This window comes from Sinocyclocheilus grahami, unplaced genomic scaffold (genome assembly GCF_001515645.1).
Source record: "Sinocyclocheilus grahami isolate Dianchi unplaced genomic scaffold, SAMN03320097.WGS_v1.1 scaffold646.1, whole genome shotgun sequence".
Classification (NCBI taxonomy): domain Eukaryota; kingdom Metazoa; phylum Chordata; class Actinopteri; order Cypriniformes; family Cyprinidae; genus Sinocyclocheilus; species Sinocyclocheilus grahami.
Window position 1 is genome coordinate 1,822,205 of NW_015505825.1, and position 26,492 is coordinate 1,848,696.

The following is a 26,492-nucleotide window of genomic DNA, read 5'->3' on the forward strand; positions in this document are numbered from 1 at the left end:
GATATATAATAATTATAATTTATAATAAGCTTTCCATTGATGTATGGTTTGTTAGGATAGGACAATATTTGGCCGAGATACAACTATTTGAAAATCTGGAAACTGAGGGTGCAAAAAAATCTAAATATTGAGAAAATCATCTTTAAAGTTGTCCAAATGAAGTTCTTAGCAATGCATATTACTAATCAAACATGAATTTTTGATATATTTACGGTAGGAGATTTACAAAATATCTTCATGGAACATGATCTTTACTTAATATCCTAATGATTTTTGGCATAAAAGAAAAATCAATAATTTTGACCCATACAATGTATTGGTGGCTATCACTGCAAATATACCCCAGCGACTTAAAGGGGTCATATGATGCGATTCTTTTTTCCTTTTCTTTAGTGTGTTATGTAGCTATTTGTGCATGTATAAGATCTGCAGTGTTACAAAGCTCAAAGTCTCCCACAAAAGGATTTATTCTAAATAAAAGAGAAGGCTGATCCAGACCGGGATAAAACGGCTCGTTCTAACACGCCCCACATGTCTACGTCACTATGTGGAAATATTAGCATAATGCCGCCCAAATGTTCACGCAAAGAAAGAAGGCGTGGTTTCAGTAACCGCAGTTAGTGTTGAAGCAGCATGTCAGAGAGACGCTGTGTGTTTCTAGGCGAAAGCAAAAGCACTTTATTTGGCCTTCCGAAAGTAGATGCAATTAGGAATCATTGGTTAAGATTGATTTACAACAGAACAGCACAACCCAGATGTTCAAATTTGTGCAACGCATTTTATGGACGACAGTTTTGTGAACCTAGGAGATATTTCTAAAAAAAAAAAGGCTCAATTCCGACTTTGCTATGACAATCTGGCGCTTATTCTGAATCAGCTACTGTAAGTATGTTTTCTTAATAGCTTAAGTATTTGCTATTGACTGTTCAAATGCGGAGTTTTACGCCGTGTAGAGTATCGCGTCATGTGTGTGTGTGAGAGAGAGAGAGAGAGGGTCACATCACAGTAGAGTCAGCTGTCTTAACCGTGGCTTGTGTACTGCAAACACATACCAGCTTCATCACTGTGTCTGTCACGCGACTCTGTTCCCCTTTCGGGCTTGAACTGATGGTAAAACTAATGACATTATTTACTGTCTTTACATTTATTTTGAAAGCTGAAGCTGCGATTATGGTAAGGGGCGTTACATTTCCGATGAGTGCTTGCGGTGTTCGGCACCGGGTGCACTGGGTCAGCTGGCCAATCAGAGCAGACTGCGCTTGTCAGAAGGAGGGACTTTGTAGAAAACGAAGCGTTTGAGAGAGGCGGGGCATAGAGGACCTACAATAATGTACAGTATTTGAAAAATAATGTGTTTTTTTGAACATTAAAGCATCAACATATTCTGTTACACCAAATACACAAAATGATTATCTTTAAAATATCTATACAATTTTCCAGCAGGACTTTATTACTGTGCTTGATTGGCCAGCCAACATGCCTGACCTGAAGCCCATATGGAATCTATGGGATATTTTCAAGAGAAAGATGAGAAATAGTCGATCCAACGATCCAGACGAGCTGAAGCTCAATAGTGCCTCAGCAGTGCCACAAGCTGATCACTTCATGCCACACCTCACTGATGCTGGAGTTTGTGCTGAACGAGCCCCGACCAAGTATTGAGTGCAGAAATCAACATACTTTAAAGAACTTGAACTTTTCTGTTTGCAAATCCTTTTTTTTGATTGATCTTAGGAAATATTCTAATATTTTTGAATTTCATGAGCTGTAAGCTCTAATCATCAAAATAAAAAAATAAAAAACCTTTTGAAATGTTTTACTTTACATGTAATGAATCTAGAATATATGAAAGTTACACTTTTTGAAATAAGTTACAAAAACAAAACGTTTTCATGATTGTTATGTCCTCCGGACATAAGTGTTTTTATTGTTTATTCTGATTGGTCAATGTGCAGAGATGTTCTATGCATTGTGCCGTTTCCCGTCTCTCTCTCTCTTTCTCCCTTTCACTCTGCTGGCAGTGTTGATTGGACGCAGCTGCAGCTGATTACGTGGATGAGTGAGAGTGGTTAAAAGCTGAGAAAGGAGAGGAGCGAGCCCAAGCATTGTACGGGAGCAGAGCAGGGAGAGAGTGGCGTGCTGAGCGCTGCGGTGTTGGTTGTTGCCGTTACTGCCCACCGTCTCCTGCCCCAGACATTCAATGCACCTGTGGTCTTGTGATAGGTGATGGGTTGCTGCCATTCTGAGTGAGAGTCTTTTTTTTCCGGTGTTATTAATTTGTGTTTGTTTCGGAAGCCGTAGGGAGGAGGTTGCCATTTACTTTATGATCCCTTGTTATCTCCTGTTTATTGACAGCTAGGGAGTAAGGGGAGAGTATTGTATTTTTGTTTGGGTTTTTGATTTGTTAGGTAAGTTACTGTCTAATTGTTTTAGTTAGTTCTTCTTTTGTTTGTCATTTTGGTCTTGACCCCTCCTGAAGATTCACGCTTGTTATATGATACTTTGTGAATTAAAAGCTTATCATTTGATTTACTCTCACTCCGTTGTGTTTCTGTGTGAGCCTGGGACAGGAGAGGGGGCGGGTATTGTTCAATTAGCTTTATTCTAAATTACTTGTTCGTTATCCCCAACCCTAGACTGGGAGTACGTAACAATTGGGGGCTCGTCCGATCGTGACACCTGGATTGTGACAATTGAAGGCTCGTCGTAATGCGTTAAAGGCTCCTTACAAAAGGTTTGTAACGAATTGTCTGCATGTGATGCGTGGCAAATTGAGGGCTTGTCTGTTTGTCCAGTTGTTCGTTTATGAAAATTGTGGGTTTGTTTATCTGTAAAAAAAAAAATTGGAGGACTCGTCTGCTTGTTCAATTCGTCCGTACGTGATAATTGGAATTGGTCTGCCCATGGTAAGTGTGGGTTCGTTTGTTTGTGACAATTGGTCCATTCGTTTGTTTAAATCGTTATATTCATCTTCAAAACCTTTGCTTGGCTGTTTTGAACCTTTGATGGGGGAGGAAGGTTTTAGGATGGATTTTGATTTAGTTAAGTTCACTCTTTCGCCTACGCAGAGAGAATTTGAACGGTGTAGGAAAATAGACCTGATACAGACAGCGGATTTCTTTAAATATAACTGTTTCTAAAGGGGGGAGAAAGCAGGTTATTAAAGATGAGTTGTACGCTAGGCTAGTAGAGACTGGTATTTTGACTGGACATACCGTAACTAGAAGCAGAGTCTGATGGAGAGGAGTTAACCGGCGAAGTTTATTCGGTAAGCGGTAAAAAAGCTTCTCAGTTAGATCCAATGGTAGCTGTTCGTTTGAAAGAGCTAGATCTTGAGCTTAAGAAACCGGAATATGAAACGCAACTGCTTTGTCTGAAAGAGCTGGAGATAACCGCTGATCGAGATGTTAAGCTGCGTAGATTGGACCTAGAAGCTCAAAAGTGTAAAAGTCCAGTTCCTTTACCACGCACCAGGCCGACTTCTGGTAGTTCGGAGATGGGTCAACCCAACTTCGACATTGGTAAGTGTCAAACTCGTACCTCAATTCCGCGAGACTGAGGTCGATTCTTTCTTCGTGGCCGTCGAATGAGTTGCGGCTAAATTGAAATGGCCTAGGGAGTGTGGGCACTGTTATTGCAGTGTAATCTCGTTGGCAAGCCCAAGAGGTTGTGGCGGCTTTGCCAATTGAAGATTCACTGAATTATGATGTCTTGAAATTGGCTGTATTGCTTATGAATTGGTACCAGAGGCATACCGACAAAAGTTTAGGGCATGTTCAAAAGCAGCCAAGCAGACGTTTGTCGAGTTCGCACGTGAGAAAAGAGTGCTATTCGAGAAATGTTTCCACAAAAATTGTGACTCTTGAGGAATTGCAAGAGCTAATTTTACTTGCCGATTTTAAGAGCTGTCTGCCCGAAAGTATCGTGGTACATTTAAATGAGCAGAGAGTATCGAAACTGTCTGATGCAGCGACGCATGCAGACGAATTTGTGCTTACTCGTAAGACCGTATTTCCAGTTATGCGCGGCCCTAAAATATCCTTCGTTACGGATGTAGGGAAAGATAAAAGGATGTTAGGCGAGAATTGTTAGGGCTGATAGTGAGGCAAAAATGCCAAGACGTCCTGATAAGAAGAGTTTGTTTTTATTGCCTTGATCCTGGTCATCTTATCTCGAACTGTAAAGTCTGGCAGCAAAAAGCTGGCAGCAAGCCCAAAGGGGTGGCGTTTATTCCGATTTCTGGTCAGTCACCACAGCCTAATTTGAATGTGTTTGGGCCGTTTCTGCAAACTTGCTTAGTTTCACTTTCGGATGATTCTGAGGCGAAGCCGATAGTCATGCTGCGAGCCACAGGGTCTGCACAGTCACTGATTTTAGAGAATGTGCTGCCGTTTTCGAGTGGGTCATATATGGGCAATGATGTGCTCATTCGAGGGATTGAAATGGGCTGTACTTCTGTACCGTTACATGCAGTCTTTCTAAAATCTGACCTTATTTCTGGCCCCGTTAGCATTGGTGTATATTCACAGTTACATGTAGAGGGTGTGAGCATGATCCTGGGTAACGATTTGGCTGGGGCTAAAGTCTTCCCATACCCGATCGTGTCAGCAAAACCTAATATTAGTAATCCGGTAGCTGCCTTATTACAATTCTAATTTTGAGATGCATCTTTACATGCGCGCGCACACATATATGTGTGTATGTATAGTAAATATTGACGTAAAAAAACAAAAATCGGGTATTTAACACTCACACAAGCGCTGTATCCACTAACAGATTGCTTCTGACAGCTAAAGCACTGTATGTGCAAATACAGCACACAAACACGAGTATAATATTATAGGGCTAAAGACTGGAAATATGACCATTTAAAGACACAAGAGCAAGTCATTTACATATGATAGAGGTCATTTTAATCTGACACTGTGGAGATGAATGAGAAAACAGTCAAACTAACCAATGACAGTTCATTCTCTTTTTAAACAAAGAAAGACATCAAGAAACAATGAATTAAGATTCTATAAGAATCATAAGAAATCTGCATGTTAACATACAGATATGGCTGAAATGTCATAAACCTCAGAAAGCTGCTGCAGTCTCTGACAGATGTTGGAAGAGAGAGAGGCAAAGCTGCAGAAAGCTAAAGTCGTGTCCGCCTGACATCTGTTGATCATTTCAAGCACAGAGCTCCAGCAGCATCCCATCATGCAGCTCTTCTCTGTGCTTTCTGCTGCTCATCTGTAGGTCAGATCTGTGACCGGTGTCCTCCTCTGTGGAGTAAACGCCCGAGTCTCCGCTGCCGTGTCGGCCGTGTGTGCTGGAGTCCTGTTCCTCAGTGTTTGAGTGCTCATCCACCGCCACAGCGTCCAGCTCAGCACTGACCATGACCAGCAGCTCACACACAGACTCTGGAGACTCCGGAGCCAGCAGCTGCGGCTTCTCGGAGTCACTTAACCACAGCTGGAGAGACAGGGAGAGAGAGAGAAGTCAGTCCTGTTTGTAGCTTCGTATTCAAGAGCACCAAACCAAGACCCTGGCTCTGTTTACACCTGCTTTTCACCCAGTTATGATTTACTCACTCCCTCCTTGGTTCTACCTATTGGCTGTTGATTGGATTTTATGATGGAGGTTGCAGTGTATTGTAAGAAATGGGCAGAGCATTTAGTCCTATATATATATATATATATATATGCATGCAGAAGAAATTTCAACACTTCAGCAATAAACAAAGACACACAAATGTTTGTCTAGAGTAATTTGTGCTTATTAGTACGGTTCATTGAAGGTCCGAAGCAAAGACATTGGTTTATAGAATGGGATTAAATACATAAAGCATATTTGTTTAACATTTAATTATTGCAGGTTTGTGTCATATTCTGAGTTGCATTATTTTTATTCATTTTGAGGAATACTGAATTTTTTTTGTGTGTGAGTGAGATGAATTAATGCATGCATGCAGAAGAAATTTCAACACACTTCAGCAATAAACAAAGACACACAAATGTTTGTCTAGAGTAATTTGTGCTTATTAGTACGGTTCATTGAAGGTCCGAAGCAAAGACATTGGTTTATAGAATGGGATTAAATACATAAAGCATATTTGTTTAACATTTAATTATTGCAGGTTTGTGTCATATTCTGAGTTGCATTATTTTTATTCATTTTGAGGAATACTGAATTTTTTTTGTGTGTGAGTGAGATGAATTAATGCATATTCATATTTATTTTAGAACTACAGTAACATCTTCTGATTTCTCTCAACATGGCGACACCAGAGCTGTCAATCAATAAATTGGGAAAAAAGTAACTTGCGTTACGTATTTGAAAGTAACTCAAGATATTATCTTGTAAATTAAAACGTAATGCGTTACTTTACTAGTTTCTTGAAAAGAGAAATCTGATTTCGCACTACTACGTTACTTGTAATACATTACCCCCAACACTGAACCTATCAGACTGTGCCATCTAGAGTTTCATGCCATAACTTTGTATATATGAACACACGGGTAACTTGTTCACAATGAGATCAATAACATATTTAAACGATAGGGTGACCCCTTAAGGAACAGGAGAAAACAGTATGGTAGATCATTTTAAAAAGGGATATCTGTTATAACACTTGAAATTCTTTTTGACATTGACGTTTGTATGGGGGTTTCTCCATTAATAATTGTGTGGAATCGATATGAAAGGTTAATGTGGCCTGAAATTCAGCATATGTAGATTTCCACATCAAAGACTGTCTATTACCACCTCCTCTTTATCTACAGTTAACAATTTGATAAATGCTAGGTCCATCTCAAATAAGACCTTTGTACCAAAAAATTCTATCTCCTCTTGGGAGCTAGACTTTTTGTTCATGACAGAGACTTGGCTCAATGCTGGCGATCTGGACTATTTATCTTTAACCAGCATCGGGTAGAGGTGGAGGGGTTGGCGCTATATGAAGCCTACACAGCGCTCAACTCCGTACAGAATCAGCCTTTCTCCAAGTGTCTAATGACCTGTTCCTGGCCACCGATTCAGGAAAGTGTGTAATTTTGGTTTTAATTGATCTGACAGCAGCATTTGACACTACAGCACACAATATTTATTTGGTATGTTTAAAGCCCTATTCGGACGGGACTAGTTTTCTAAACCATGTATGAGTTTTGATTCTTGTCACCCGACATCTGTGATTTTCATATACCAATTTGGACAATGTATGCATGCATTGCGTATAGTCATTTGGATTGATTACCATAGTATGACCACAGTTTTATACAAATACCATGGTGAAGCTATATGGCTAGTATAGCAAAACCATTCTTAATGTGTGGTTACTTTAGTTTAACTATTTAATTTTTTTTAAATGTATTTGTAGTAAAACCATGTTTAATTTACATAATGTTTTAATTAACATTACGTATGTACCTTTTATGTAAGTGAGTGCAGAAATGAAGGTTAGTAATCTTACCTGACGCTGATATTACTTAAAAGTTTACATGATCTGGCTCTTGATTTAATTATTATTTTATAATTTCTTTGCCGGGAGGCAAACATATCAAAAATCCGTGCAGTAGTAAGAGAAATGCGTTGTGAAAAAATATTTTCACAATCACAGACATTCACATTCGGACGGGATTAGTTTTCTCAAGAGGATCACGGAGTTTGCTGAAAAACCGTAGGTAATTTGCTCTGGAATTATTACAGAGGTTGTGTGGGGGGAAAAACAGATTTGGCAGATTCAGATGGGATTAAAATCGCAAAGTATCTGTGAAACACAAATTTCTCTAACGACACCCTGTAAAACTAGTCCTGTCTGAATAGGACTTAAGAGCATTTCCTTGGATTCCTGCACACAGTCTTATTTACATATATTCCTGGGAGAACTTTTTCTATAAGATTAGGAAATGTTCATCTTCTTTGTTATAACGAAATGTGGGGTCCCTCAAGGATCTATTTTGGGTCCAGTCTCATTTAACATCTATATACTTCCTCTGGCTGATATTTGTCAGAAGCAATGTATATTACCATCTCTATGCTGATGACACTCAGCTTTTCCTCCCTTTAAAGGTGGGGGACTCTTTAGTTGTTTTGATCAGTGGTGGGCTGTCAGGGTCAGCAGGGCCTTCTCTGCTGGCCCTATAAAAATAAAATTGTGTGAAAAATGCTTTTATTGATTATTTATGTGTCATTTTCATGTGTGTAATGTCCACAAAATTGCCTATGATTAGTTTTGTTGAGGTTGAACTGGAATATCCTACATAAAAAAAAAAGTCTGCGGCCAGCACTTACAGAGAGTACTACCCTTTTGTTGAAAGATGTCTAGCGACGTGCCCAGTGCTACCCCCAGCGATAGTCGGGAATTTCTAAGGTATGAAAGTGAAATTCAACGAAAAGAAACAGACAGCCGCAGTCACCGGCGCCTCTAAACCAGATCTAGTTGCCGATCTACTAAAAATGCCTTTTTCAAGGCGCTCTTTTGCAGACAAAAGATAAATAACTGAGAAAGGAAGACCTACACACAAACTGAATTCGCTAACAAAGGTTTTGTGCGCCATTTCAAAGATTGCAACTATGAGTGGCTAACAGCTAGCACCGAGCACAAGTTATTTTGTTGGCCGTGTTTACTTTTTAATACGAGTAAAGGGACATGGAATGACAGACGCATGGACTTTATTCACAAGTGACAGGTGAGTGCTTTATTATTTGACGAGTATTGTATCATGCACATTGTTATGGAGGTGTACGAGGTGCATTGATAGTGCTGCTGTGGGTGCGTCGTCATTTTAGAGTGACGTGAATGTGCATAGTGACCCGTGTATTGGTGGATTACCTTTACTGATCCATGTAGGGAAATTTATTCTGCATTCAACCCACCCTAATCTAGCCTACTGTTGAAATTGTTGATCAGCTGTCATTGTTGTTGAGAGCCTGTGTGTGGCTTAATATGCACATTATATGCATATGGCTGCATTAGCTGTAACAGAGATGTGTAAGATGCGTGTATGTAGGTTACAGTTGCTTACTGAAGGCCCTGACTGAAACACCACGGTACACCACTGGTTTTAATGATATTATGGAGTGGATGGCAGCCAGTTTTCTTCACCTGAATAATGAGTCAATGATCTGAATCAGATGTGTTACATCAGGGAGACACACAATGTGCAGAGAGAGGCATCCAGGATTAAGAACCACTGGGCCTCTTTAAATCCAAGGTACACAATCAAGCAAAGAGTCTTGGTGTTATTTTTGATGCTGAGTTTGATTAGCATATAAACCATGTGGTTAGAAGTAGCTTCCTTCAATTCAGAAACGTCTTTTAATAATTTGGAAGTTATGCATGTTTTTATTACATCCAGACTGGACTATTGTTACTCATTGTAATACAGTGTTTCTCATGCCTCACTTTCACGCCTGCAGTTGGTTCAAAATGCTGATACTAGTCTTTTGACTGAGATGAAGAAATATGCAAATATATCACCTGCATTAACATCACTCCACTGGCTTCCAGTCAAATTCAGAAACAAATATAAGAAGTTATTTATTTTTTAAGGGTTTAAATGGGTTGGCACCCAAGTTCTTCAGTTACACATGTCCTCTAGGCCAGTGTTTCCCAACCAGGGGTCCGTGGACTCCTAGTGGTCCTTGACGCAAGGCCAGCGGGTCCATATAAAGTATTAATTTTTGTATAAATGTTGTATATTTTGACATGACTCCTGTTCCCATGAAAGAAAAATCCAATATAGCTGATGATATGGCCAAATACTGGACAAGTCAACTAACTTGAATTATACTTGACTGCATTTGGTCCTCACAAAGATACAAATGATACATAGATGAGTCAATTTTGTTCTGGGGGTCCTTGAGGATGGTTCTGAATTGGACTGGGGTCCAGTACGCCAAAAGGTTGAGATTCACTGCTCTAGGCCATTAAGATCTGTACAAAGGTTTCAGTTAAATCTTGGTTAAAATCAAAAGGCCTCCTCTGCTGCAGCTTCATGCTTATGGAACAGCTTAACTCTTCACATTAGATCTTGTGCCTCTCTTGATGCATTTAAATCTCATTTAAAGACTCACATTTTTCACTTGCATTTAACTCCACTTAATTTTGTATTTATTTTATACTTGATTTTATAATCCTAGATTGTAGGGATGCACAATATTGGATTTTTGCCGATATTTTTCAACTCATTTTGGTCGATAGCCGATACTGTGATATATTTCTTTTTGTTTGGAAACAACACCAAGTCTGTCCTGTGCAGAAATTTAAAATATAATTATTTTTAATTTATTAGAATTAAATAATAGTTAAGTTATTTTATAATGGCAGTACATTGAAAGCTTTGAAAATAATTATAAATCAGCTATATATATCAATCGCTGCTAAAAAAAATTTCAGAAAGATGCAGTGGTAACCTTAAAATATTATTTTTAGATTTAACATTTGTAGATGGTCTAAGGCAAGAGTTGTAAAAATTGTGAAAATCTTTTAGAGCTCATGATTCATTTAAAAAAAAAAAAAAAAACACATTACACATTAATGAATAAATCCGTATATATAAAATGATTTAATTTACAAGTGTCATATTTATGATTTTTTTGTAATCATGTAAGCTATAGCTTCTGACCTTTGCATTAAAACATATTCATGATTTTATGACATTGATACCGTTTTATTTATTCAGAAACAAGATTCTTAGTGATATTTGTGTATTTTACTTACATTTTGTTACAAGTAGGCCAACAGCCCCCCCTATGTAAATACAACGCTTTACTGGACGGGTGTATTAGGACCCGGAGGAGGCTGCCGCTGCTGCTAGTGACTGTTGACGCTATCACACACCGAACGCATCATCTTGTAAATGTATTCTCAAATTAAATGCAGTGATCCAAATCTATCTGAATCTAATCAAGGCAAAAGTTTGCTTCATGAATGACCACACTGCTGATGTGATCTAATCGCTAGGACACCCCGAGCACATGTGAGTTAATCCTCTTATCGGCAAGACACAAGACGCATAATTTTTAATATCGGGCCAATTCCGATATTTACATTTTACGCTATTATCGGCCGATTCCTATATCGGTCAGATAATATCGTGCATCCCTGCTAAATTATATGAATGTGTTAGTTCCTGGTATGTAAAGCCAATGTGTGCTATATAAATAAATGTGTTTGATAAAAATGCACTTAACTGCATTTTATAGTGAGTGTAATCTTCACATGTTCACAGACTATTGGAGCCCAGAGTGTGTCACAATAGTTTTAACTATAAATATTTTGAGAGGAACGAATCTGGTTTGAGATCGGAAACCACCATCTTTCTACAGGATGTGGTCACGCTACTTGGCAGCATTTCTGAGACTGAAGCTGAAGATGACTGAAGTGCTTTGTGTTCACAGCTTGTCCTCAGCAGACACCACATTCAGACAGTATCCACACGCAGCCGCTGCTGAAACCCATACGAGAGCTTTTGGCGCGAGTGTGCACAGATACCTGAGGCTCTGCAGAGCGCCTCCAGTACTGGATGAGGTAGCTCAACCTGTCGTTCAGCAAAGTTTTCATGGACTGGTTAGTGCTGCTCAGAGGGTCGGTGATGATGATCTCTAGATCTCCTTTAATCGAGCTCAGCTTTAAGCTGGAGGGAGGACCTAAAGCAGCTGAGAGCAGAAGAAAATAGCCGGGGTCAGCATAGCAGAATCAAATGCCAGGAACAGACATACAGACAGACTACTGACAGACAGACAGACAAAAAACTAACAGATCGACTGACAGAATACTGACAGACAGACTGACTGACTGACAGACAGAGACTGACAGACAGACTACTGACAGAGAGACTGACAGACAGAGAGACTACTGATAGAGAGACTGACTGACAGCCAGACTACTGACAGACAGACAACTGACAAAGAGCCTACTGACAGACAGACAGACAGACAGAAAACTAACCCTAACAGAGAGACTACTGACAAACAGACAGAACACTAACAGACAGACAGACTACTGACAGACAGACAGACTACTAACAGAGAGACTGACAGACAGACTACTGACAGAGAGACTGACAGGTAGACTACTGACAGACAGACAGAAAACTAAGAGACAAGACAGACTGACAGACAGACTACTGACAGACTGATAGACAGACTACTGACAGACAGACAGACAGACTACTAACAGAGAGACTGACAGACTACTGACAAACAGACAGAAAACTAGCAGACAGACTACTGACAGAGAGACTGACAGACTACTGACAAACAGACAGAAATCTAGCAGACAGACTACTGACAGAGAGACTGACAGACTACTGACAAACAGACAGAAAACTAACAGACAGACAGACAGACAACTAACAGACAGACAGATGGACTGACAGACAGACATACTGACAGACAGACAGACTGACACAGACAGATAGACTGGCAGACAGACTACTGACAGAGAGACAGACAGACAGACAGATGGACAGACAGACTACTGGCAGACAGAGAGACTGACAGACAAACAGACTGACAGACAGACAGAGACAGACCACTGACAGACAGACTACTGACAGGGCTACAGACAGACAGAAAAACTACTGGCAGACAGAGAGACTGACAGACAGACTACTGACAGGGCTACAGACAGACAGAAAAACTACTGGCAGACAGAGAGACTGACAGACAGACTACTGACAGGGCTACAGACAGACAGAAAAACTACTGGCAGACAGAGAGACTGACAGACAGACTACTGACAGGGCTACAGACAGACAGAAAAACTACTGGCAGACAGAGAGACTGACAGACAGACTACTGACAGGGCTACAGACAGACAGAAAAACTACTGGCAGACAGAGAGACTGACAGACAGACTACTGACAGGGCTACAGACAGACAGAAAAACTACTGGCAGACAGAGAGACTGACAGACAGACTACTGACCAGGCCTGTCGCGATAATTAAATAACCGTCTAATCGCGATTATTTGATCTAACCACGGTTGTTTCAGACAATTTATTGTGCTTTTTATGCGACACATGGGGGAGTCATACACCAAAAGAAACAGAAAAGTACCAGTTTGCTTTTCATGCACTGTATAGCCTATACAGTGCTCCAGACTCATTCTTCCCACTGGTCGCTCTTTTGCAACTAACTTTCTCAGCTGGTCGCACGAGTACATGATTTGGTCGCAATATTTGTTTGTTTTTTTTGCGCTACAACATGGGATTATTCAATGCATGCTGATGAACTTTTATCATTGTTGATAGTTATATGGAAACGAAAGTGGTTAACATTCAACCCATTCTTTATCATCAGTAGTATTATTTGTGATTTGAATTTTGTGAACGGGAGTTTCTCTTTTGCTGTGTTAAGCCGCTGGCTTCGGATGCTTTCACTTTCGAATTCGCGATCTTGTTGTCACCGTTTTGCTTACATCTACACACCTTTCATTTTTTAAGACTAAAACAAAAGATGGATTCATTGTTATTTTTAATTAAAAAGCACAACAACAATAAATCAGTAAGACACAATGATACACTGGCTTACAAAACGTTTATTAACAAAAACGAATAAGATGAGGCATGGCACACACCACATGCTGTATTATATACCGACTAATAATTTACAGAACGTTTAGCAAACACTGTGGAATCAAATAAATAAAAGAGAGGCTCCATAGCGTAATGTGAGGTAAACAGCAAAGAGACGTTTTTCAAAAATTAAAACAATAATAAAAGTAAAACGGTCACAGTGCTTGCATGTCCCCCCCCCCCCACAAGAATACCAGCATGTTCACCTTCTCTGGTTTAAGAAGCTGTCTTTTACTTCAATTTTGCTTGAAAACCAGCCATCGTTTCCTTAATATGCGCATCATTTTTGCTGCGCGCAGCTTCGCGCTCGTGCCGACGCGGCGAGTATACTCTCTAAGCGCTGTTTCATTATGCTTTCAGTTTCGTTTGCCGTTTCTCATATGCAACAGAAATTGCAGCATTATGAGTTGACCAACGCGGTGGTCGCGCCAGTGCGACCACACACAAAATTTAGTCGCACAGGCAGAAAAAATGGTCACAAAATGCGACCATCATCATCTGAAGCCATTCCATCTCTTAATGTGAGGGACAGAATTGAGGTTTACAGAAGCTCATCTTCCTTCTGCTGCAGCTGTCAGGCATTCTCCGCTCAGCATTCAAACAGCACGTCACGTTCAGTTATCACAGTCAGCATAAAACTCTCTCTCCAAGATCATATATTCTCGTTATAATACTTTAAGTTTAAGGAAGGAATTATCACAAACAGAAAGATTATTAGAAGCCTTTCTTTTTCTCATGATTTCTATCTTATTTTCGTGAATGTATTTTGTAAGAATACAAATAGTTAACAGAATAAACATGTTTAAATTGTATAATGTACACCAAAAAACAAATATTGTTTTTGCTGCTAAATTATACAGTCAGCTAGTTTAATTTCATAGCTTATATATTTTTATTCAAATGTAGTTTTTCTCTGTAATGAGGAAGTGAGTATTTAGTGGATTGCGTTTAACAAAGGGTTTAAAAAAAGAGTGACCATTAGTTCCACAAACACCGTATTGATATTCTGTAGTGGTGTACAAAAAAATAGCGCTGGTGTTGGATCGGTATTGGGGAATTCTTAGAATTTGGAATAATCTTATGTAATCTTACACTACAAAATAATAACTCAAAAAGATTAAAAGATAACCTCATAATTATTTAATGATTACTTTCAATTAATCACAATTATATAATGAAAGCCATAAAAACAGACAATTCATCGTGATAATCGGCATAATCATCATAATCGCCAAAGCCCTAAAACAGACAATTCATCGCAATAAACGTGACAATTAGACAATTAATCGTCAGCCAAATTTCATAATCGTGACAGCCCTACTACTGACAGACAGACAGACAGACAGACTACTGACAGATAGACAGACAGAAAGACAGACTACTGACAGACAGATAGAAAGACAGACAGACTACTGACTGACAGACAGACTACTGACTGACAGACAGACTGACAGACAGACAGACTACTGACAGACAGACAACTGACAGACTACCGAGAGAGACAGACAGAAAACTAACCCTAACAGACAAGACTACTGACAGACATACAGAGAGACTGATACAGACAGACTACTGACAGACAGACAGAAAACTAACAGAAAAGACAGACAGACTACTAACAGAGAGACTGACAGACAGACAGAAAACTAACAGACAGACAGACATACAACTAACAGACAGACAGATGGACTGACAAACAGACAGACTGACAGACAGACAGAAAACTAACAGAAAATACAGACAGACTACTGACAGAGACTGACAGACAGACAGACTACTAACAGAGAGACTGACAGACAGACAGAAAACTAACAGACAGACAGATGGACTGACAAACAGACAGACTGACAGACAGACTACTGACAGACAGATGGACAGACTGACAGAGAGACTGACAGACAGACTACTGACAGACAGATGGACAGACTGACACAGACAGACAGAGACAGACCACTGACAGATAGACAGACAGACAGACTACTGACAGACAGCTGGATCACCGTGTTTATCAGGACAGAATCTGATCTGGACCCAGCCGGAGGACTGCTGAGACGTGTTGGCCCACACACGCAGCAGATATAAGTCATTGTAATGCAGTTCAGCTCCAGTGAAATCACAGCGATGCTCCAAAACACTGACACACACCGATGTCCAGTACTTCTCATTACTGGCCTTCCGGGACCGAAACTCCCTGTTGGAGGAAAGGACGACGTGAGTGCACTTGATCTGTCAGTAAAGCAGTGCTTCCCGAGCCTGTTGCTGGAGCCCCAGTGCTGTCTCCATCATCGAACACAGTAAATATAACAAAGTATCCAAAAGTTACAGTATCCAACTGATTTATTCAATTCATGGGTTTAGGTATTATTTACACACAAAAGATGCAATGGATTGTTTTGATTCTGGACTCATTTCAATCACGAGAATTTGCTATATATAATGATGTACCATTTTCCACGATCGGAGCATGTTTCAAGAAATGACAAGCGTAAAAACTATGAGACAGTTATAACATGCGCCTTTGGGGTTTTACGTGTTATAACGGAGGAATATCTTTACATCTAAATGACAGATTTAGTAAGAGTGGGCTCATTTAAATCATTTTAATTTTAATTGAAAAGTTTCATGCCATTTTCCATGATCTATGCATGTTTCATGAAGTTACGAACAAAAGCGCAAAGTGAAATGTACAGTTGTTTCTTCTGCTGCGCCTCAAGTGTGCCCGTTGGGTTTTATGTGTTATAGCTATGAGCAATATCTTTGGATCTCATCAACAGATTATGACAGAAGAATATATAATCAGGAGAATTTTCTGAAAATAATACCATGCAATTTTCCACAACCTATGCATATATCATGAAGTTACGAATAAAAACGTAACGTGAAGCATAGAGTTGTTTTTCTTTGTTGCGCCTGTCTGGTTTAATGTGTTACAGCTCTATGAGGAATATCTTTCGATCTAATTGACGGATTATGGTATATTTTAGCTCTTTTTAATCAAGAGAATTTTCTGCAAATAATGTGATTTGTCATGATCTATGCATGTGTCATGAAGTTACGAGCTAAAATGCCTCAGGACTGCAACCTCAACCTAATTCTTTTTTATGTGTTATAGCTCTATGAGGAATATCTTTCAATCTAATCGACGGATTATGGTATACCTGGGCTCTTTTTAATTGGGAGAATTTTCTGCTAATAATGACATGCCATTTTTATGATATATGCATGTTTTAGGAAGTTATGAGCAAAATCGCCACATGACAGCTACCTTAGATATTTGCTAAGCTACATATGCCGCCTGTGCAGTTTTATAAATGTGTTATAAATTCATGAATAATATCTTTAGATATAAGTGACGGATTATACTGAGTTTGGGCTCTTTTTAATCGAGATAATCTTAATAATGGTATTTTTCCACGATCTGAGCATGTTTTATGAAGTTACAAACAATATGTTGACATCAATATATTATTTTCATATGGATCTGGGGGTGACTTGTAGGGATGGGCGATATCTTATTGTTTGCGATATACCGGTAAAAATTCTCCACACGATAAGAATTCGTCTTCCCACGATAATAACGATAAAGTCTAGTTGTTGACATATTTCTGTGTGCGACTGTGTGGAGTGACGTGAAGGAAGGCGGACGTGAAATTGAGCAGCTGCTACAATCTGGAGCAGGTTTGGACAGGGCTGTACAGTGCGACAAAAATCGGTCTGAGCCTTGAGTAAATGTACTACAGCAGCACGTGTGCGACACAGTTTTACATGTGTACGAGTCGTTTACAAACCTGGTGTCCAACAAAGATATTTTAATTTATTGACATGCTTTTTCTCCATATTAACTTCATAACATAGTTGAGTGTTTGAAATAACTTATTTTTGTGATCAGACATGGTTTCGCATCACAGAATAAGGCAGAAACCATACTATTTTATAGCATTGTACTACAGCAGCACGTGTGCGACACAGTTTTACATGTGTACGAGTCGTTTACAAACCTGGTGTCCAACAAAGATATTTTAATTTATTGACATGCTTTTTCTCCATATTAACTTCATAACATAGTTGAGTGTTTGAAATAACTTATTTTTGTGATCAGACATGGTTTCGCATCACAGAATAAGGCAGAAACCATACTATTTTATAGCATTATATACAGTGATAAAGGCTGTCGATTAGCATTACATTATAAATATACTTTATCCTTATAAAAAATACCCAAGATTGCTTGAAGAATACAGATACCATATATTTTGTGCAATCGCATATTTATTGTCTTCAGGTTTCCTGAGTTAAAATGTCTTTATCTGCGTTTTATTCAGCTACAGCGATCACTGGATACTTCTTCCTGGAGCATTACTAATACTATGCATAGGTGGAGTTTCTGCGCAAGGGCGCCCTCCGGCTTCCAGTATGAATTAAACAGTCATTACATTACCTGTGTACTCAGTAATGCTTACAACACCCTATTTTGGGTAAAAATAGGAAAGATAATACTTTTCTCTAAAGCAGTTGTCGCCAACCTGTGGATCGCAATCGACTGGTAGATCTTTATCACTGTCCCAGAAGATCCCGAAAAAAACTGTAAAATATGTACAAAAATGCATTACATTTATGGGTTATATTAATGTATCACTGAAGGGAACTGTCTTGAGAAAAGTTTAGATGGCAATGGCATTTCCTTCTCCGTATAAAGTACAACTTTACAGCGGTAACCATGGAAACGCTATAGTGCTGTCGGTTCATAAACAGTGTTGCCAAGTCCACGGTTTTCCCGCAGAATTGGGCTACTTTAACACTGTTGCCGCGGGTTGTTGTTGTTCATGTCCGCAGGTTGAAGCGACCCCAGTAATGTGATATTTAGTCCCTGGAATGTGAATTTTACTGAAAGATCCCTGCCGAAAAACGTGTATTTTACCCCCAGAATGGATGTTTACAGGGGAATCCCCTCGAAACGCGCTTGGACTAGTTTTATTGCGAAAACCTGGCAACCCTGTTCATAAGTGCCACCTGCTGTCAGAGAGAGCGTCTCATTCAGACCTGCTGTTGTTTCGTGCAGATGTTTTATGTAGCAAATAAATAACACCTAAAGTCAGACCATTCTGTTTTTGTTTTAAATCCTGAAATTAATCTAAATCAAATCAAAAACAACTGCCCGTGCAGATCGTGATTAAAATGCAGTGGTTGCCTCTAATTTCAAATGGCTAGATATTTTTGTTTAAAGCCAGTTTGTTTGTTATAAAGCAAATAGCCAATACATAAATTTGCTTAAAAATCAGTATCAGTATCAGAATCCAATTTGCTAGTTAAAAAAGAAAGAAAGAAAAGCAAATCTGAATTCTGAATCCGCTATGATCGGCGCATCACTAATTAAAATACTAAGTAAAAGGCCTCACATTTGAAGTACAATCTGGGATGTCTTCTTCAATAGGTAGATCTTGTCTTTCATAAAGGCCGAGGTCAGGGATCTTGGGCCTAAAAAGGTTGGTGACCGCTGCTCTAAAGAAACAGGATTCCCTAAATTATCGTCATTGATATCGTTATCGCAATAAATATCAGAAATTACTGTGATATATTTTATAGCCCATTTCGCCCATCCCTAGTGACTTGCTCAAAAATTCACTCAAGTTTAGTTAAAGCCCCAAACAATTATGCTTGTTTTATTCTACTTGAGTCCTTTCAATATGACACATGACTATCTGAGCTGGATTATGTTTTTGATATATTAGATATATTAGTAGTAATGTTTTCGCGGAGGGGGAGGGGGCATCCCGCCCGGGGTACACTCCGGTTTAGGGGGACTGCTCAGCGCTCGTTAAGAGTTGATCAAAATAATGAATTAAAAAGCTGAGATTCTAAGCTTTAAAATTATACCTATTTCATGTTATTCCATTCAGGGAGTGCTTAGTAATTTGATTATGTTTTTTTTTGTGTGTGGACACCTTGGGTTTAAAGGCTTAATAAAGCCTGAGCACATTTAAACACATTTCTCCCTCATTTCTTACAGCTGTAATGCAAAAATGATATCGATTACTATAATAATAATGCTCTTGGTAGTATTCGTTGTACTGTCTTTCATTTATGCTGATTTTCCTTCACTCATTTCTGCATTACAGTAACAGTGAGAATAAAAACAAAACATCTGGACAAAATGCTATAATCAGAAATTTGGAGGAAGACCTAATTTTCTTTATGCTAAATATAATTTAGCAGATATTTTCCTTAGTATTTTGAGATGAAAAATAAACCTGACCTTAAGAAGCATCTACACAGTTAGATGGACTGTTTTAACTATAATGTGTCACATATTAGAACGTGATCACATCCTTGGCCTAAATCTCCTCAAACGATCTATTACAGTGTTTGTGATGTCTTATGACCTGTTTCTTCACTTTATCAGCTGATTCAGTCACAAACCCAAATAAGCATGGACACACGGGTCACGTGCATGAAGCAATCACATATGAAGGCTCTTACTCTAGATACTGCGCAGTGAAGGTGACAGTCTGGTTGGCGGCGGTCTCATGAGGCCAGTCCCACCGCAGCACATAACGGGTGTTGAGCGAGTCGACGCTGACGTTCTCAGGACGCCTCAGATCTCTGAATCCTGCCAGACACACACACACACACACACACACAAAGTTTCTGTTTCTGCAGGTTTGAGCATTGTAACTGTATTCTGCTCCACAGCTCTCCAGACACGTCTTCATAACCAGCAGTGGTCAGACAATGTGCAGGGCTGACAGCTTCACTGATGTAATCACACAGTCCTAAACCTGATTACACTTTCACTTATGATCTCATGGATGTCACTTAGTGTGAAATACTGCATGCATTCAAGAAAAGACAGATAAGTTTAAAACAAGAGCAACGGAGTGCATTCGTAAATGTAACAAAAGCACATTTACAGTTACAGATTCTTACATTTGTCACACAGATTCCTTAAATGCATAACTGCAGTGTTTTAATCTCTGTAATATGCCAGTCTACATGACGTGATTAAAGCTTGCAGGATCATTTTTATTTTTATGTTGACTGTTTAACCACAGTAGCTGTCTGTGTGTCGTGCCACAACACATTCTGGTTTTAGCTCAGCATCTCAGCTCAGGAAGATCGGACAGCTCCCTGAAACAAACACCCATCTCTAGAGCACATCTGAAGACACATGTTCATATAGAAACATCTTGTTCCTTAGACGGAGGCTGTAAAGATCCAGACCGCTCAGGGTTTCGAGTCTCAGAAGTGATGCTACTTTAGGGAGGATCAAGAGAAGTCTTGAGCACAGCTGAGAAACTCTTTCAGTTCCTCTGATGGTCTAAGCTTGGTTATTTTCACAGCAATATTACAGATGTTCAATATTATTGTAAGAATATGTGTCGGTATTATGAAACATGTTCATCAACAATAACACTGAGTGATAATATTTCAGTGATTTATGTCATTTTGAAAAATATTGGGCCTCAAGCAGAAGGAATATTTGTGTAAATAGTTTATAAAGCCGGTCTGACGTAAATTTTCGAATTCATGAAAATGTTCGTATTTTCAAAATGTTGGTTGGTAAGAAAGAAATGTACACGGCTCCCTGCCACGTGTAAATGGTGTGTAAAACATTCTGTTCTTTTTGTCAAACTGATGACACTGGATTTTGATGCACTACCATAATAATATTTCACATGTTTGTTTGCATTGTCTTTTTTTTTTGTAACTGTACAACTGTCAGTTATTATACTACACCAACCAACCATCCTACTTGTACAACGACCGAACGACAATAGAAGTTAATTTGGCTGGTTACTTAATTTTTATATTCAGTAATATTCTTTAAAATGAGATACTATTAATACGTTACTGTCATGGATCATAGCATCTCAAAGCATCTCAGCTGGGAAAACGCTGTGCCACCAAAGCGTTCTCCAGCGCCACCAGCTGGTCGTTTTCAGAAGAGCACCTGGCATTTTTTTAGCTGGCTAAAAACTCTTTGGTGGACACATGTTATTGAATATTTATTGTTAGGTGTATCGCATATTAGTCTTTATTGCATTTATGCAATATACTGGAGCCAAACCTGAGGAAGTAGACCAGAATATTCCACTGCGTTCCTGGACACGTAATTTATGTAGTTATAATTCATAGGTGGGATTATGCAAATTCTGAATGAGTGTTCACACGCCCTATTTACAACGATTGGAACGTCTTCAGATACGTTTTGATGGCATTTTTATTTCATCTTAACTGTAAGCACAGGCCTGCTTTGACTACAGAGGTTACCGGGGAAATCACTATATTCTGTCATTCCAGCAGCGCCACCTGCTGGCAGAGAATGAATGTGCATTTTCAATTAGCCAGTTTGTTGACAGTATTTTCTGATTCATGGAGTGATAAAAAGACAAATCTGAAATCCCCGCCTACAGACCAGTGTAAAAATCAACCTATACCTTTACACAGCAAACACACAGAATTGTAAATTTGAAAGTTACTGTGCTTTCTAAAAGGCCAAACAATTAAGACAGTAAGTTACTTTGTTTTATAGCTAAACTATAGCTACTTTTGCTATATTTTCACACTAAAAAAAACAAACAAAACAATGATTTGGTATTCCTCTTATATCATTGTCCTCCGGGTGTGTGTTCACTGCTGTGTGTGTGCACTTTGGATGGATAAATGCAGAGCACTAATTCCGAGTATGGGTCACCATACTTGGCCACATGTCACGTCACTCTTTTATGCTAAGAAATAAATCTCCCGGCAGTTCTCTCTCAAGTGGTTTCATTGTTGTCAGCATTAAGTCCGAGTATGAATCAGTGGGCTTTATAACACTTTTAATTGCCAAGAAATGACTTCTCTTTAACAGTTTTGGTTCAACATACTTAAAGCACGGAGCGTTACGTCCTCCCCTGACGTCTGAACGTCAGACTGAAAGATGTGATTATTTACAGCGAATCTCGGTGATTCGAAATGATTGGTTTCGCTCTTTTTGAGTGGAAATTCCTCAAACTGGAAGCGCCTCCCATAATCTAAAAAGCAGCAGACACATTTGGATAAAGGTGGATATAGAACATAGGCTACTTGTTTTATAGTCGCGAAGTTAAAATGCCCCTATTATGGGTAATGAAAGGTTCATATTTTGGTATTGGGAGTCCCCAACAACAGGTTGACATGCATGCAAGGTCAAAAAAACACTTTCCTTGTCTTATAAGATGCATTTATTTTGACCTTACTTGCTCAACGTCTCCCAAACGAATTCGCTCAACGATTCATTTTTCCAAACCCCTCCTTTGCCTGACGCTAATCTGCGGTGATTGGTCCGATTGATCTCATTTTAATGTCATCACGCCTGTAAAGCCTGATAAAGCAGTGTTTGTGAGCGCAGTGCTGCTTTGTGTTCAGCGTTACAGGGGAAACAGATATTTGTACGCCCCAAAAGCGCACCTAGTGGCAAAGAATGAATTTGCATTTTCATTCAGACCAACGGGAAAAGACCAACATGTGGGAGGGCGATGTGCTAATGTTTCATGTTAACTTCAACATGAAAAGGCTTGGGATTTGTTTTCAAAATGACTAATGTTAGTTTCAATGATTCAGAGTCGACTCTTTCTTTTGAGAGACAATACATTTATACAGGGTGCACTTTCAGATTTAAAACTTTGCAGGATGTTTCCATTCACTTAGAGCTGTGTTACACACTGCAGGAAAGCTCATTTTCAAAAATCCATAATAGGGGCACTTTAAACCCACTGAAAGAGTAAAAGCTTTCTGTGACAGATGAGAAGGACAGATGAACCCCCAAACGACGATTAGATTATAAACGAAGCGCGCGAGGCAGTGAGTACAGCGGCACACGCGGCGGTGTGAGAGGATCAGGAGGAACTCACCCGAGGACTCTTCCAGCAGAAGCAGAGCACACACGCTGAAGCAGAAGCAGCGAAGCGCCTTCATCTCCGCATTGCGCTGCTGCTCGCTCCGTCCACAACACAGGAAGCACGGCTTTATGGCGTTATTTTAATGACTGATGTCTAGAGCGCATTATTGTAGCGCGAAACCACATTGATATAATGCGCAGGTGCGAATGTCTCCGCTCGCTCGCGTATTTCCTTTGCTTTGCTCTCGCACAAAACCGGACGCGCGAGCTCAGATACACTCTCGCAACACCAAAGCAAGCCCATGCATGCATAGTTTTGGGGGATTTATGGTCTGACATACACAGTTGTGTTCGCAAATATTGTATTACTATTAAGTAATCATCTATAAATGAAAAATAAAATAACAACATTTCAAAATCCATCATGGCAGCAAGTCTATACACAATTAAAAAAACTCCAACAGGTTATAAATGTTTCTGAGCTTGTATGACTAAAGAAGACCTGCGGTTCTATTACAGTTACACGGGCTACTTAGATGGTATAATCACGTTTAGTGCAAGTTTAAGAGCAACACAAACTTTAGAATTTCCTAACATTAGAAAGAAATACAATAATTTCAAAGCACTGAAACTGGATCAGTTTTGAAAACAATGTTTGATTTTCTGTTATGAACAGAGGTGGGGATGTCTGTAATCACGCAGAACAAACTCTAGCAACACCCCAGCAACTGCAGAGCAAGAGCCTAGCAACCACCCAGAATATCCTAGCAACCAACTAGCAACACTTCAGCAAACATCTAGAACATCCGTCACTCTTTTATGCTAAGAAATAAATCTCCCGGCAGTTCTCTCTCAAGTGGTTTCATTGTTGTCAGCATTAAGTCCGAGTATGAATCAGTGGGCTTTATAACACTTTTAATTGCCAAGAAATGACTTCTCTTTAACAGTTTTGGTTCAACATACTTAAAGCACGGAGCGTTACGTCCTCCCCTGACGTCTGAACGTCAGACTGAAAGATGTGATTATTTACAGCGAATCTCGGTGATTCGAAATGATTGGTTTCGCTCTTTTTGAGTGGAAATTCCTCAAACTGGAAGCGCCTCCCATAATCTAAAAAGCAGCAGACACATTTGGATAAAGGTGGATATAGAACATAGGCTACTTGTTTTATAGTCGCGAAGTTAAAATGCCCCTATTATGGGTAATGAAAGGTTCATATTTTGGTATTGGGAGTCCCCAACAACAGGTTGACATGCATGCAAGGTCAAAAAAACACTTTCCTTGTCTTATAAGATGCATTTATTTTGACCTTACTTGCTCAACGTCTCCCAAACGAATTCGCTCAACGATTCATTTTTCCAAACCCCTCCTTTGCCTGACGCTAATCTGCGGTGATTGGTCCGATTGATCTCATTTTAATGTCATCACGCCTGTAAAGCCTGATAAAGCAGTGTTTGTGAGCGCAGTGCTGCTTTGTGTTCAGCGTTACAGGGGAAACAGATATTTTTACGCTCCAAAAGCGCACCTAGTGGCAAAGAATGAATTTGCATTTTCATTCAGACCAACGGGAAAAGACCAACATGTGGGAGGGCGATGTGCTAATGTTTCATATTAACTTCAACATGAAAAGGCTTGGGATTTGTTTTCAAAATGACTAATGTTAGTTTCAATGATTCAGAGTCGACTCTTTCTTTTGAGAGACAATACATTTATACAGGGTGCACTTTCAGATTTAAAACTTTGCAGGATGTTTCCATTCACTTAGAGCTGTGTTACACACTGCAGGAAAGCTCATTTTCAAAAATCCATAATAGGGGCACTTTAAACCCACTGAAAGAGTAAAAGCTTTCTGTGACAGATGAGAAGGACAGATGAACCCCCAAACGACGATTAGATTATAAACGAAGCGCGCGAGGCAGTGAGTACAGCGGCACACGCGGCGGTGTGAGAGGATCAGGAGGAACTCACCCGAGGACTCTTCCAGCAGAAGCAGAGCACACACGCTGAAGCAGAAGCAGCGAAGCGCCTTCATCTCCGCATTGCGCTGCTGCTCGCTCCGTCCACAACACAGGAAGCACGGCTTTATGGCGTTATTTTAATGACTGATGTCTAGAGCGCATTATTGTAGCGCGAAACCACATTGATATAATGCGCAGGTGCGAATGTCTCCGCTCGCTCGCGTATTTCCTTTGCTTTGCTCTCGCACAAAACCGGACGCGCGAGCTCAGATACACTCTCGCAACACCAAAGCAAGCCCATGCATGCATAGTTTTGGGGGATTTATGGTCTGACATACACAGTTGTGTTCGCAAATATTGTATTACTATTAAGTAATCATCTATAAATGAAAAATAAAATAACAACATTTCAAAATCCATCATGGCAGCAAGTCTATACACAATTAAAAAAACTCCAACAGGTTATAAATGTTTCTGAGCTTGTATGACTAAAGAAGACCTGCGGTTCTATTACAGTTACACGGGCTACTTAGATGGTATAATCACGTTTAGTGCAAGTTTAAGAGCAACACAAACTTTAGAATTTCCTAACATTAGAAAGAAATACAATAATTTCAAAGCACTGAAACTGGATCAGTTTTGAAAACAATGTTTGATTTTCTGTTATGAGCAGAGGTGGGGATGTCTGTAATCACGCAGAACAAACTCTAGCAACACCCCAGCAACTGCAGAGCAAGAGCCTAGCAACCACCCAGAATATCCTAGCAACCAACTAGCAACACTTCAGCAAACATCTAGAACATCTAACCGACCAAACCATTTACGATTTTAAACAAGACTTTAAGACAAGCCAGCATACATTTGTCTTTCACACTTTTCAATCTAGTTATTACAGTTTTTCTTACAGGGTTTTTCAGCTGCTCACACACATTTTCAAAACTTTGCCTCATTTTTTCAAAACTTTACACACAAATACAAGAACTGCGCACACAAAATGCAAAAGGCCTCACATCTCTCGCAAAATGAAGCACTGCATTCAAAATATCTCAAAAGCAAACTTTTTCAAACACCTTTGCAATAATATTAATTCCTGTTAGTTTTGTGTGT

At 39.5% G+C, this 26,492-nt stretch overlaps 1 protein-coding gene across 1 annotated transcript; it reads right to left on the reverse strand.

Annotated features, from left to right (window-relative positions):
- Window positions 1–5,175: 5,175 nt before the first annotated feature.
- LOC107558461 (interferon alpha/beta receptor 1a-like) lies at window positions 5,176–25,612 on the reverse strand. The gene is made up of 5 exons (XM_016242125.1): window positions 25,396–25,612; window positions 20,046–20,175; window positions 15,569–15,759; window positions 11,429–11,646; window positions 5,176–5,460 (listed from the first exon to the last, which is right to left on the reverse strand). The coding sequence occupies exons 1-5, from the start codon at window positions 25,457–25,459 to the stop codon at window positions 5,176–5,178; spliced, it is 888 nt and encodes a 295-aa protein (XP_016097611.1). The 5' UTR covers window positions 25,460–25,612.
- Window positions 25,613–26,492: the final 880 nt, after the last annotated feature.

Excerpts from the sequence above, each read along its gene's own strand:
- LOC107558461 (XM_016242125.1), bottom strand. The coding sequence starts at position 25,459 with ATGAAGGCGCTTCGCTGCTTCTGCTTCAGCGTGTGTGCTCTGCTTCTG. Across the intron at positions 11,647-15,568 it reads ATTCTGTCCTGATAAACACG|CTGCTTTAGGTCCTCCCTCC; the intron begins GTGATCCAGCTG and ends TTCTGCTCTCAG. Across the intron at positions 5,461-11,428 it reads TGGGTTTCAGCAGCGGCTGC|CTGTGGTTAAGTGACTCCGA; the intron begins GTGTGGATACTG and ends CTGTCTCTCCAG.